At 45.6% G+C, this 13,297-nt stretch overlaps 1 protein-coding gene across 1 annotated transcript in view; it reads left to right on the top strand.

Moving 5' to 3' along the window:
• ctc1 (CTS telomere maintenance complex component 1) overlaps positions 1 to 6,859 on the top strand; it is a 28,959-nt gene extending 22,100 nt beyond the window's left edge. Inside the window, exons 22-25 of the mRNA XM_041964987.1 lie at positions 1,830 to 1,885; positions 2,205 to 2,361; positions 4,450 to 4,564; positions 4,886 to 6,859. Of these exons, the coding sequence (XP_041820921.1) occupies positions 1,830 to 1,885; positions 2,205 to 2,361; positions 4,450 to 4,564; positions 4,886 to 4,977 (420 nt within the window). The 3' untranslated portion in view covers positions 4,978 to 6,859. The remainder of the gene's footprint in view (positions 1 to 1,829; positions 1,886 to 2,204; positions 2,362 to 4,449; positions 4,565 to 4,885) is intronic.
• Positions 6,860 to 13,297: the final 6,438 nt, after the last annotated feature.

Raw genomic sequence — 13,297 nt, 5'->3', positions numbered from 1 at the left:
CTGTAATCTGTCCTACTGTAATCTACTCTCTTCTACTGTACTCTACTCTCTTCTACTGTAATCTACTCTGTTCTACTGTAATCTTTCTGTCCACTGTAATCTCTCTGTTCTACTGTAATCTACTCTGTGCTACTGTAATCTACTCTGTCCTACTGTAATCTACTCTGTCCTACTGTAATCTCTCTGTCCTACTGTAATCTACTCTGTTCTACTGTAATCTCTCTGTCCTACTGTAATCTACTCTGTTCTACTGTACTCTTTAGAGTTTTATATCCCGTCTGTCGTCATCTTGCCCCCCCCCCATTTTATTGTTTCATCAGTTAGTCAGTGAATGGTCTGTAGTCTGTGATCAGTTAGTCTGTGATCAGTTAGTCAGTGAATGGTCTGTAGTCTGTGATCAGTTAGTCAGTGATCAGTTAGTGATCAGTTAGTCAGTGATCAGTTAGTCAGTGATCAGTCAGTGAATGGTCTGTAGTCTGTGATCAGTTAGTCTGTGATCAGTTAGTCAGTGATCAGTTAGTCAGTGAATGGTCTGTAGTCTGTGATCAGTTAGTCTGTGATCAGTAAGTCAGTGATCAGTTAGTCAGTGAATGGTCTGAAGTCTGTGATCAGTTAGTCTGTGATCAGTTAGTCAGTGATCAGTTAGTGATCAGTTAGTCAGTGATCAGTTAGTCAGTGATCAGTTAGTCAGTGAATGGTCTGTCGTCTGTGATCAGTTAGTCTGTGATCAGTTAGTCAGTGATCAGTTAGTCAGTGAATGGTCTGAAGTCTGTGATCAGTTAGTCAGTGATCAGTTAGTCAGTGATCAGTTAGTCTATGATCAGTCAGTGATCAGTTAGTCTATGATCAGTCAGTGATCAGTTAGTCAGTGATCAGTTAGTCAGTGAATGGTCTGTAGTCTGTGATCAGTTAGTCAGTGATCAGTTAGTCTATGATCAGTCAGTGATCAGTTAGTCAGTGATCAGTTAGTCAGTGAATGGTCTGTAGTCTGTGATCAGTTAGTCTGTGATCAGTTAGTCTATGATCAGTCAGTGATCAGTTAGTCAGTGAATGGTCTGAAGTCTGTGATCAGTTAGTCAGTGATCAGTTAGTCAGTGATCAGTTAGTCTGTGATCAGTTAGTCAGTGATCAGTTAGTCTATGATCAGTCAGTGATCAGTTAGTCAGTGATCAGTTAGTCAGTGAATGGTCTGAAGTCTGTGATCAGTTAGTCTGATCAGTTAGTCAGTGATCAGTTAGTCTATGATCAGTCAGTGATCAGTTAGTCTATGATCAGTCAGTGATCAGTTAGTCAGTGATCAGTTAGTCAGTGAATGGTCTGAAGTCTGTGATCAGTTAGTCAGTGAATGGTCTGTAGTCTGTGATCAGTTAGTCAGTGAATGGTCTGAAGTCTGTGATCAGTTAGTCTGTGATCAGTTAGTCAGTGATCAGTTAGTCTATGATCAGTTAGTCAGTGATCAGTTAGTCAGTGATCAGTTAGTCAGTGATCAGTTAGTCCGTGATCAGTTAGTCAGTGATCAGTCAGTGATCAGTTCGTCAGTGATCAGTTAGTCAGTGAATGGTCTGTAGTCAGTGATCAGTTCGTCAGTGATCAGTTAGTCAGTGAACGGTCTGTAGTCAGTGATCAGTTAGTCAGTGAATGGTCTGAAGTCTGTGATCAGTTAGTCTGTGATCAGTTAGTCAGTGATCAGTTAGTCTATGATCAGTCAGTGATCAGTTAGTCAGTGAACGGTCTGTAGTCTGTGATCAGTCAGTGATCAGTTAGTCAGTGAACGGTCTGTGGTCTGTGATGAGTTTACAGTTTGTCAGTAACTGAACTCTGTCTCTCAGTCTTGTTCCAGTTCTCAGTGTCTTTCAGCCTCGGCGGTCTTTCAGTCCAAAGCAAAGTAAGACCTTTTCTTCTTCTTCTGTTCAGACTGGGTCAGTTTAGGTGTGGGTGGATGTTTATGTGTGTTCAGTCACAATAAAGATGGAGGATCAATACGTTCACCTCCATCTCTTTCACTGTAAAGAATACTGTTAATTTATAACCGATCCATTCTAATGTCTCCACTGATCTGAATGTATGAACACAGGAAGTGATGGTGGTGGGTCGCTTCGTACACTATAAGTGTGTATTTCTGTGTACTTACAGCAATTGTATCTGATGTGTGTGTATTTGTGTGTACTTATACTGTATATATGTGATGTGTGTGTGTTGATCAGAGTGGTGATTGATGACGGGACAGGTGAGGCTCACGTCTGGTTCTCAGGTTCTCTGGTTCGTCCTCTGCTGGGGTTGGCTGATTCTCAGTGGGAGGGGCTTCAGAGAGCGCTCAGGGTCAGAGGCAACATCAGAGTCTACGCCCAGGGGCGGAGCTTGGTCAGTACCACAGCAACTGTCTGTCAACCAATCAGTGTGTTCATGTGTATATACCTGTGTCTCTCACTCTTAGGAGTGTGTGTTTACCTGTGTGTGTCTCTCTCTCAGGTGTGAGTTTACCTGTGTGTGTCTCTCTCAGGTGTGTGTGTTTACCTGTGTGTCTCTCTCTCAGGTGTGAGTTTACCTGTGTGTGTCTCTCAGGTGTGTGATTTTACCTGTGTGTGTCTCTCAGGTGTGTGTTCACCTGTGCGTGTCTCTCTCAGGTGTGTGATTTTACCTGTGTGTGTCTCTCAGGTGTGTGTTCACCTGTGTGTGTCTCTATCAGGTGTGTCTCTCTCAGGTGTGTGAGTTTACCTGTGTGTGTCTCTCTCAGGTGTGTGTGTTTACCTGTGTGTGTGTGTCTCTCTCAGGTGTGTGTGTTTACCTGTGTGTGTCTCTCAGGTGTGTGATTTTACCTGTGTGTGTCTCTCAGGTGTGTATTCACCTGTGCATGTCTCTCTCAGGTGTGTGATTTTACCCGTGTGTGTCTCTCAGGTGTGTGTTCACCTGTGTGTGTCTGTATCAGGTGTGAGTTTACCTGTGTGTCTCTCTCTCAGGTGTGTGAGTTTACCTGTGTGTCTCTCTTTCAGGTGTGAGTTTACCTGTGTGTGTCTCTCTCAGGTGTGTGTGTTTACCTGTGTGTGTGTGTCTCTCTCAGGTGTGTGTGTTTACCTGTCTGTGTCTCTCAGGTGTGTGTATTCACCTGTGTGTGTCTCTCTCAGGTGTGTGTGTTTACCTGTGTGTGTCTCTCAGGTGTGTATTCACCTGTGCATGTCTCTCTCAGGTGTGTGATTTTACCCGTGTGTGTCTCTCAGGTGTGTGTTCACCTGTGTGTGTCTGTATCAGGTGTGAGTTTACCTGTGTGTCTCTCTCTCAGGTGTGTGAGTTTACCTGTGTGTCTCTCTTTCAGGTGTGAGTTTACCTGTGTGTGTCTCTCTCAGGTGTGTGTGTTTACCTGTGTGTGTGTGTCTCTCTCAGGTGTGTGTGTTTACCTGTCTGTGTCTCTCAGGTGTGTGTGTTTACCTGTGTGTGTCTCTCAGGTGTGTGTGTTTACCTGTGTGTGTCTCTCAGGTGTGTATTCACCTGTGTGTGTCTCTCTCAGGTGTGTGAGTTTACCTGTGTGTCTCTCTCCCAGGTGTGTGATTTTACCTGTGTGTGTCTCTCTCAGGTGTGTGTGTTTACCTGTGTGTGTGTGTCTCTCTCAGGTGTGTGTGTTTACCTGTGTGTGTCTCTCAGGTGTGTGTATTCACCTGTGTGTGTCTCTCTCAGGTGTGTGTTTACCTGTGTGTGTCTCTCTCAGGTGTGTGAGTTTACCTGTGTGTCTCTCTCTCAGGTGTGTGATTTTACCTGTGTGTGTCTCTCAGGTGTGTGTTCACCTGTGTGTGTCTCTCTCAGGTGTGAGTTTACCTGTGTGTCTCTCTCTCAGGTGTGTGAGTTTACCTGTGTGTCTCTCTCTCAGGTCTGAGTTTACCTGTGTGTGTGTCTCTCTCAGGTGTGTGAGTTTACCTGTGTGTCTCTCTCTCAGGTCTGAGTTTACCTGTGTGTGTCTCTCTCAGGTGTGTGTGTTTACCTGTGTGTGTGTGTCTCTCTCAGGTGTGTGTGTTTACCTGTGTGTGTGTCTCTCTCAGGTGTGTGTGTTTACCTGTCTGTGTCTCTCAGGTGTGTTTATTCACCTGTGTGTGTCTCTCTCAGGTGTGTGTGTGTTTACCTGTGTGTGTCTCTCAGTTGTGTATTCACCTGTGTGTCTCTCTCAGGTGTGTGTGTTTACCTGTGTGTGTCTCTCTCAGGTGTGTGTGTTTACCTGTGTGTGTCTCTCTCAGGTGTGTGATTTTACCTGTGTGTCTCTCTCAGGTGTGTGAGTTTACCTGTGTGTGTCTCTCTCAGGTGTGAGTTTACCTGTGTGTCTCTCTCTCAGGTGTGTGAGTTTACCTGTGTGTGTCTCTCTCAGGTGTGTGAGTTTACCTGTGTGTGTGTCTCTCTCAGGTGTGTGTGTTTACCTGTGTGTGTCTCTCTCAGGTGTGTGAGTTTACCTGTGTGTGTCTCTCTCAGGTGTGTGACTCGGATGACGCTCTCCTCCACTTCCTGTTGTGTGTGTGCAGCAGTGATGCAGTGTGTCGTCAGCTCTCTCTCACCTGCAGGAAACACAGCAACCAGAGATCAGAAGGTGATAATATAGAATCAATATGCTGTGTAATCAATACATGATCACATCATAGAGTCAGTTTCCACGGTGAGATTTTTAAAGTCTGGAAGTTGATCCCTGAGTTTGAATTAGTTAAATGTTCTTCCTGCTGAAGGTTTCACGTGTTCTGTGTCGAGGTCTTGAAGAACCTGAGTTCTTGTTCTGATCTGTTCTCTGACTGTGGAGATGTGAGGTTTCTTCATGTCATCTGTTACTTAGCAGGCTAACGCAGTGCTGCGCTCTCACCTGGTCAACACCTGCAGACCAGCGGCCATGTTGATCAGTTCATGTGGTTTGTTTCAGAGGTGAAGAGGTTCAGCCGAGGAGACAGAGACTTCATGACCAGGATGACTCATCCTCTACAGCTCACCTGTCTGCACATCAGCACTGACTGACCTCACCTGTACACATCAGCACTGACTGACCTCACCTGTCTGCACAGCAACACTGACTGACCTCACCTGTAAACATCAACGATGACTGACCTCACCTGTAAACATCAGCACTGACTGACCTCACCTGTTTAATAATCAGTCACAGTAATATTCAGATTTTGATTTTGTTCTATTTCTGTTAATTTAGTTTTTTATGTAAATGATTAAATCTTAATGTTTTTCTTGTGAAGTCTGTTAATTTTACACACCAGCCACCTTTTGTCATGGCAACACAACAGTCCACACATACCTGACAGTCACACCTGAGCCAGGTAAAAAACCAAACACAAAACAGACAAAGGCAGCAGCAGATATCACCTGTGTTTTTATCATTTCAGTGTCAATTATTGAGGAAACAATGAACTGAGAGAACATCAGTGAAGTTAATCCTGAATGAAGAAAACCTCGGAACAGTCTGGACTCTGTGAAACATCAACAAACCAGATTCAGTCATGAACAGTCGAACTGTGTTTCCTGACTTCAGTTTTATTTATTCAGCACCGAATCACAGCCAAATAAATAACAGGAAGTGTTTGTCGACATCAGCAGTAACAGTGTGAACATGTCTGTGCTGCCATGTGATGACAGTCTGCTCATCACTGTGTTACTGCAGAGGCAGAGAAATGTAATTCAGACATTTGACAGTTTGACAGACATGTCGTCTCACTCACATCACGCCTGATTTTGTTTCTAATATTCCTGCATATACAGCAGGTGAAACTAATGAATACAGATGTTGTTCTTCTCTTTATAGAAACCACAGTCAGACATGAACACACAGCTGTTATTGACCACTGAGATCTCTGTTCATGTGTCTGCACAGTGAAGATTTAAACAGCATATCAGCCGTCCATATATACCAATTATACCATAATTTGGCTTAACTGGTGTTCTGGCCGACACACCGGGGGGAACCCAGTGACAAACACAGAACTGGTGCCCAGACAGCACATTCGTATCTTCACTGCATGGACACTTCATAGTGAGCTCAGACCTTCGATATATCACAGAGATCAGGGAATACACAGCTACAGCAGAGCGTGAAGAGTCATTCACAGGGGCTATTCTTTGGGTTTCAGGAAAATTAAGATTGCTATTGAAGTGTCTAACCTGTAGAAGGCAATAAAATGTTTAGATGGTACGCCACATTTAGCTTTGAGTTGTTCAAATAATAATTTTTCAGCCTCAAACAAATCACTAACAATCCTGATGCCGTGATCGTACCAGCACAGAAATATGTTCGTACCCAGTCCAGGGGAAAGGCTTTGGTTTGTATAATGGGGTGCAGGGCTGTTGACCCCTCCTTTGAGTGAACTTCACAATCTTCTCCCAGGTTTTGGGAGATATTCAACCAGCTTCCTGTTGTGTGCTGCAAACCACCGTCTGACCAGATGTGAGCGGTGAAAACAGACATTATCCCACACAGCAACATACTTGTTGAGTTGGCCTCCACCCCCCTCATTCTCAGGGACTATGTCCCTGTAAAGTCAGCAGATGCTGTGTATTATATGAACCGAGAAGGGGGGTGTGGGTGAGGACGCCATCGTCTGAGATGGCTGCACACAGTAACGTTCCCTCGGCGTTGGCCGGGACATCAGTGGTTGCTCTCTGTCCAGTGTAATTTCTTCCACGCCTTCCACCTTTGGCCAGATTGAAACCCGCCTCATCAACGTGTATGAATGTGTGCAGCGGTTCCCTGGCTTCCAGCTCCAGTACACGCCTTAGAGAGCGGTGCCTATGTGGTGCAGAGTAAAATTAAAATGTGAAGTAAACAGAAGATACTATGAGATGTTGGATTACTGACACCTGTTCTCCCTACGAAATGTCTGAATGATTGAATCCACAGCGGATCTTCCAACGTTTGGCTGCACCCCCCGACCAGCCTCAGCCATTGTGAGGCCGTGATTGATAACGTGATCCACAGCTGTAGCCCCAGTTTCATTAGGAATCTGCCTATATATCTGGCCTCTTCTCCCTCTTCCCCTGTTTTGTCCCCTTCCTCCCAGCATCCTCAGCCCTCTTCCACGACGCTTCCAGACATTTCCAGGAAAAAATGATAAAGAAAGTTATAAAAATTGCTTCACAGAATTTGATAACTAGTTCAACAACTTTGTGTGTAATGACTCAAACAATAAAATGAAGACTATTAGTTTTATTGGGAACGACTGTTCAGCGTCCATGAGTACAGTTCATTTTGACTGATGTGACATAAGCAAATAATAATGTTAAAAACAGCAGAGAGTTGTATGAAAGCAGCTGAAACATGTCCAAAAACATTTGCAGCTGCTTCAGAGGAAGGAGAAACTGTGACTATGATGTGAATAAATGACTAAATGTTGTGTTGAACTAATAGTTATGAGAGTTTTCATTCTGATCTGAGAAAAACTGTAATGTGAACCTTGATGAACCAGCAGGGGGCGCCTGAGCTCCTTCTCTCTGCTGCTGTTCAACAACAAGCTGCTGCTCCTGGTAACTGATGACTCATCAGCAGCTGTGTTTCTGATTGGCTGCTGAAGCCTATAATCAGTCCAGGTGCAGGCAGACTGTTTCAGGGTCAGTTTTTACAGTTTTTCTCAATCGCTTTGGTGCTTTTCTCACATCACTCTTGAAATTTGCACATCAGTTCATGCATTTCTCAAAACAATTAGTGAAAACTGCAAAACCTAGTGGCTAACCTGCAAAAGCACATCGCTTGCTAAAAATGGATAATTCATCCCTCAAAAGTGAGTATTTATGTCGATGAAGCTGCCAGTGTCATCAAAATGAGAAGTCTCGACACCATCGTGTTTGAACAAGAGTCAAATGGTTTTGTCATGTTTTCATTGTGACAGTTTATTCTCTCAGTGTTTTCCAAAAAAAGGTCACAACTCGGTGACACTACCTGAAACTACTCAGACAGCACTAAACACTACCTGTACAACCACTGAAAACAACAGTACAGTTACACATTGCTGTAGTTAGAGGAGTCAATGAGTACAAGACGCTGAATACGTACGTTTCACATTTTTATATGTGCTTTGTAATTCTACAACATTGTGCAAAAGAAAAATACTCTGCAGTCACTTATTATAGACAAACATAAGAAACACTGTTTGGTAGAGCTGTGCACAAAGTGAACAATATAACAGAACATATTGTAACTGAACAAAGGTAAATCATTCTGGCACACCCAGACGTTCCTGCCTGTCTGGACACAGAATTGTTAATTTAGGAGACATTTCCAGGAAAAAATGATAAAGAAAGTTATAAAAATTGCTTCACAGAATTTGATAACTAGTTCAACAACTTTGTGTGTGATGACTCAAACAATAAAATGAAGACTATTAGTTTTATTGGGAACGACTGTTCAGCGTCCATGAGTACAGTTCATTTTGACTGATGTGACATAAGCAAATAATAATGTTAAAAACAGCAGAGAGTTGTATGAAAGCAGCTGAAACATGTCCAAAAACATTTGCAGCTGCTTCAGAGGAAGGAGAAACTGTGACTATGATGTGAATAAATGACTAAATGTTGTGTTGAACTAATAGTTATGAGAGTTTTCATTCTGATCTGAGAAAAACTGTAATGTGAACCTTGATGAACCAGCAGGGGGCGCCTGAGCTCCTTCTCTCTGCTGCTGTTCAACAACAAGCTGCTGCTCCTGGTAACTGATGACTCATCAGCAGCTGTGTTTCTGATTGGCTGCTGAAGCCTATAAACAGTCCAGGTGCAGGCAGACTGTTTCAGGGTCAGTTTTTAATGAATCAGAAGCTGCCAGAGAATCAAAGAACAGCAAAGATTCACTCATCATCCTGCTGCAGGTTCACCTGGACACAAAACACATGACGACAAGCTCATCATCAAACTAACATGAACGACCAACATAACGTGATCAGTCTGATCACTTTACTCAAAGATCATTAAAACATGCCGAATCCATCGATAATCACTCGTCAGGAGACGCTGATAATAACTGATCACAGCACATGAAGCAGGCGTGTTTACAGCAGATCAATCATCATGACCCTGTTTGATCAATAAATCAGCTGAAGACAGCAGTCAAAGTCAAAGTCAGCTTTATTGTCAGTTCTGCAGTATGTACAGGACAAACAGAGAATCGAAATTGCGTTACTCTTCAACCCTTTGTGACAGGACATATATTAAAAAAGAGATAAATAAAAACTGTACAAACTAAGTAAAAATTGCAGCGGGGTGTATTTCAGTGTCCAGCCAGGGAGTGTGTGTGTGTGTGTGTGTGTGTTGGGGGGAAGTTATAGTCCAGGTTGAGTGTTTGTGTGGAGGAGGGGGAGGGCAGGGAGAGAGTTCAGCATCCTGACAGCCTGGTGGACGAAGCTGTCCCGCAGTCTGCTGGTCTTGGCCCGCAGACTCTGCAGTCTCCTCCCTGATGGCAGCAGGCTGAAGAGGCTGTGTGACGGGTGGGTGGGGTCTCTCGCAATGCTGAGGGCTTTGCGAGTGAGGCGGGAGGTGTAGAGGTCGTGGAGGGAGGGGAGAGAAGCACCGACGATCTTCTCGGCTGCTCTCGCGATGCGCTGGAGGTTCTTCCTGCAGGACGTGGAGCAGGCGCCGTACCACACGGTGATGCTGCTGGTCAGGATGCTCTCGATGGTGCCTCTGTAGAAGGTGTGCATGATGGGGGGCGGGGCTCTAGCTTTCCTCAGTTTGCGGAGGAAGTAGAGGCGCTGGTTCGCTTTCTTGGCCAGCGATGTGGTGTTGGTGGTCCAGAAGAAGTCCTCAGTGACGTGCACACCCAGGAATTTGGTGCTGCTTACCCTCTCCACTGTAGCACCATTGATGGTAAGGGGGGCATACTGGGGGCGTCTTCTCCTGAAGTCCACAACAATCTCCTTCGTCTTCTCCACATTCAGAGAGAGATTGTTGTGTTCACACCACGAGGCCAGGCGGCTCACTTCGCTCCTGCAGTCCGCCTCGTCGTCGTTGCTGATGAGACCCACCACAGTTGTGTCATCGGCGAACTTGACGAGGAGGTTGGAGCTGTGGGACGGTGTGCGGTCGTGGGTCAGCAGAGTGAAGAGGAGGGGGCTCAGCACACATCCTCGGGGGGCCCCCGTGTTCAGTGTGGTGGTGCTGGATGCGTTTCTGCCGACCCGAACTGCCTGAGGTCTCCCAGTCAGGAAGTCCAGCAGCCAGTTGCACAGGGAGGTGTTTAATCCCAGCTGGTCCAGTTTTGCGATGAGCTGTTGTGGGATGATTGTGTTGAATGACGTAAGAGTCTTTTTTGTCCAGATGTGTGAGGGCTGAGTGGAGGGCAGTGGAGATGGCGTCATCGGTCGAGCGGTTGGGCCGATAAGCAAACTGTAAGGGGTCCAGGGAGGGTGGGAGGACAGTCTTGATGTGTTTCAACACTAGCCGTTCGAAGCACTTCATGAGGATGGGGGTGAGTGCTACCGGACGGTAGTCGTTGAAACAGGAGGGCGACGACTTCTTCGGGACAGGGATGATGGTGGTGGTTTTGAAGCCAAAACCAAAGACCCTTCGGGCCACACTCGCTCCTCTTTGCAGATACTGTCACTCACATGACCTCAGATCAATACTGATCAATACTGACTCACTGATGTTGATTTAACCTCAGAACACTTTACAGCAGTGGTCCCCAACCCCCGGGGCCGCGGACCGGTACTGGTCCGTGGATCAATTGGTACCAGTCCGCAAAAGAAATAATTAATTGTTTCCGTTAACGTAATAAAGCAGCAAACAAGCACACAGTGAATTTACATTTATTATTATATTTACGATAGAAACAATCTATGTACACCCCCCCCCCCCCCCCCCCCCCCCCCCCGCCTCCGGCTGACCAGACCACTGTGATAAAAGGTTGGGGACCACTGGTTTACCAATCAGTGTCGTCCACCTCTCCTCCATCCAGACAACGAGCTGCTGCTGGTGACTGATGACTCATCAGCAGCTGGCGCTCTGATTGGCTGCTGACCGAACAGGAAGTGAAAGTAAAGAGTCGGGACTTTCCAGAGACGCTGCGTTCAGGAGTCTGATGGTAAACCGAGAAAAAAGAAACTAAACAAGAAACTGCTGAAGCTCAGTGTGATCACATGACTGCTGACAGCACACACACACACACACACACACACACACACTACGATGAGTCGTGCTGATGCTGAATCTCACTGTGAGACGTTTAACCACCATGAACAACCAGCCGACTTCAGGTCACTCACCAGTGTGTCGTTAAAGTCATCACCGGTGATCCGGTCACATCGGCGGACGTCAGCGCCATCAACAGGCCGCGTCTCTGTCGTCCAGCTGTTTTATACGACTTCATCTGCTGTTTGTGCTGAAGACAACACGTCTGTCACACTATGAGAAATATTAATATCCACACTGACCAACGTCTCACTACCACAAACATCAGACAGCTGATTCTAGTCTCGATAGATCTATACATCTGAACCTCTTTAACGACATCTGATGCTCCAGTTTCCATGGAGACGCTGCAGGAAGCTACACAGCTGGACGTCACACTGGTGATGGTCATCATCATCAGTCCCCTGCAAAGGATGATGACATCACACTGTCCTCCACAGGATGATGACATCACTCTGTCTTCCACAGGATGATGACATCACTCTGTCTTCCACAGGTTGATGACATCACACTGTCCTCCACAGGTTGATGACATCACGCTGTCTTCCACAGGTTGATGACATCACACTGTCTTCCACAGGTTGATGACATCACGCTGTCCTCCACAGGATGAAGACCATGGACTCTGACTCTCTGGGGTGGAGCTGTTTGAAGCTTAAGTTTGTGACTGAATAACAGCTTTGAGTCTGACTCAGAATCTCCTCTGTCACGGCTGGTTGGTGGTGAGATGCATGCTGGGACAACTGTCTAAAGTGTCCTGATAAACCAGGAGGACTGAGACCTCTTCAGGTCTGAACTGGTCTACACAAGACCCTGAATGTGAACAGACCTGATGATGAATGTCAATGTGGACTGTGACAGACCTGCAGGGGTCAAAGATCATGTCATGGACTCTACCAGTAGGGGGCGTCTGAGCTCCTCTTCTCTCTGCTGCTGGTCTACAACAACCTGCTCCTCCTGGTAACTGGTGAGTCATCAGCAGCTGGGTTTCTGATTGGCTGCTGAGGTGGAAGTAAAAATAAAGAGTCGGGACTTTCCACAGAGCTGCTGATGCATTCAGGTGCTGCAGGAAAACTCAGCGTCCTCATATTAACCGTTACTGTCAGAGGTGAACGTGTAAACTCCAGGCTTTAGTTGGACGCCTGAAGGCATCGTGTGGTCAGACTGGTTCGGTGGTGAACAGAGAACGAGGAAGCTGGAACTCAAACGACAAACAAGTCGTCACATTAATGAGAATAAAAGTGTCTCATGGGGGACAGTTTACTTTCAGTCTCTTTCCTACACTTGCTTTTATCATCAGGTTTCTAATATCGTACAAACACGAACACATCATGTGAAACCAGGAATTAAACATGGAACCATGAACCTCTCATCGTGAGAAGCTTCAGATCAGATCTGGTGCTTCATTTCTTTTTGAAGGAAGTTTTGTTTGTTTGTGTTGTTTGATCAGAAAATCATTTGTTGTTAGTGGACATTATTTCCCACAATGCACCACTCAGAGGAAATCAAAGATTAAATCTGACCTCTTTAGAAAAAGCTGCTTCGTCTCTTTGTGAGCAGTGAAGCACTTTCAGGATAGTGATCCGGTTCAGAGAGGTCACATGACCTCTGAACCTGCTGAGGGTCTTCTCACAGGAAGCTTAATAACAGTTCATCACATTACAAATGAAAATGTGGACCGTCATCTTTCTGGGCAGCGCAGACTTCCAAGACTTCCAAACCAACCACAGCTCGGCTCAGGAAGCCTTCCTGGAAAGTCCTGGTCCTGGTCTCTGGACTGGAGTCCTGCTGAAGATCTTTGGTGGGATTTAAAGAAAGCAGAGAAGAAAACCAGCGAGCTGGAAGCTGTGAGGACATGAACGAGCTGAAACTGAAACAGACTCTGCAGCAAATGTTCATCCTCCATCCGGACCTGGACTGACAGGCCCTCCGTCTGGAACTGGAGGCTGGACCGATGTGTCCTCCACTCACCTTCACGGCTGCCTGACCACTGATGAACGTTGAGTTTTATCATCATTTGGATTTATGTTAAAAACATTTTATCATTCAGAAGGTTTTTATCTGAAGAATCTGCTGAAACGTTGTTCTTCATTTCTTACAGTGAAATCAGGTCATCTTCATCTTCATCCTCATCTTCATCGCAGAGCTTTGTGATGATGCT

This window comes from Chelmon rostratus, chromosome 23 (assembly GCF_017976325.1).
Source record: "Chelmon rostratus isolate fCheRos1 chromosome 23, fCheRos1.pri, whole genome shotgun sequence".
NCBI classification, from domain to species: domain Eukaryota; kingdom Metazoa; phylum Chordata; class Actinopteri; order Chaetodontiformes; family Chaetodontidae; genus Chelmon; species Chelmon rostratus.
Note: the sequence above shows the minus strand (reverse complement) of the source record. Positions and strands in the feature narration are given on the sequence as shown.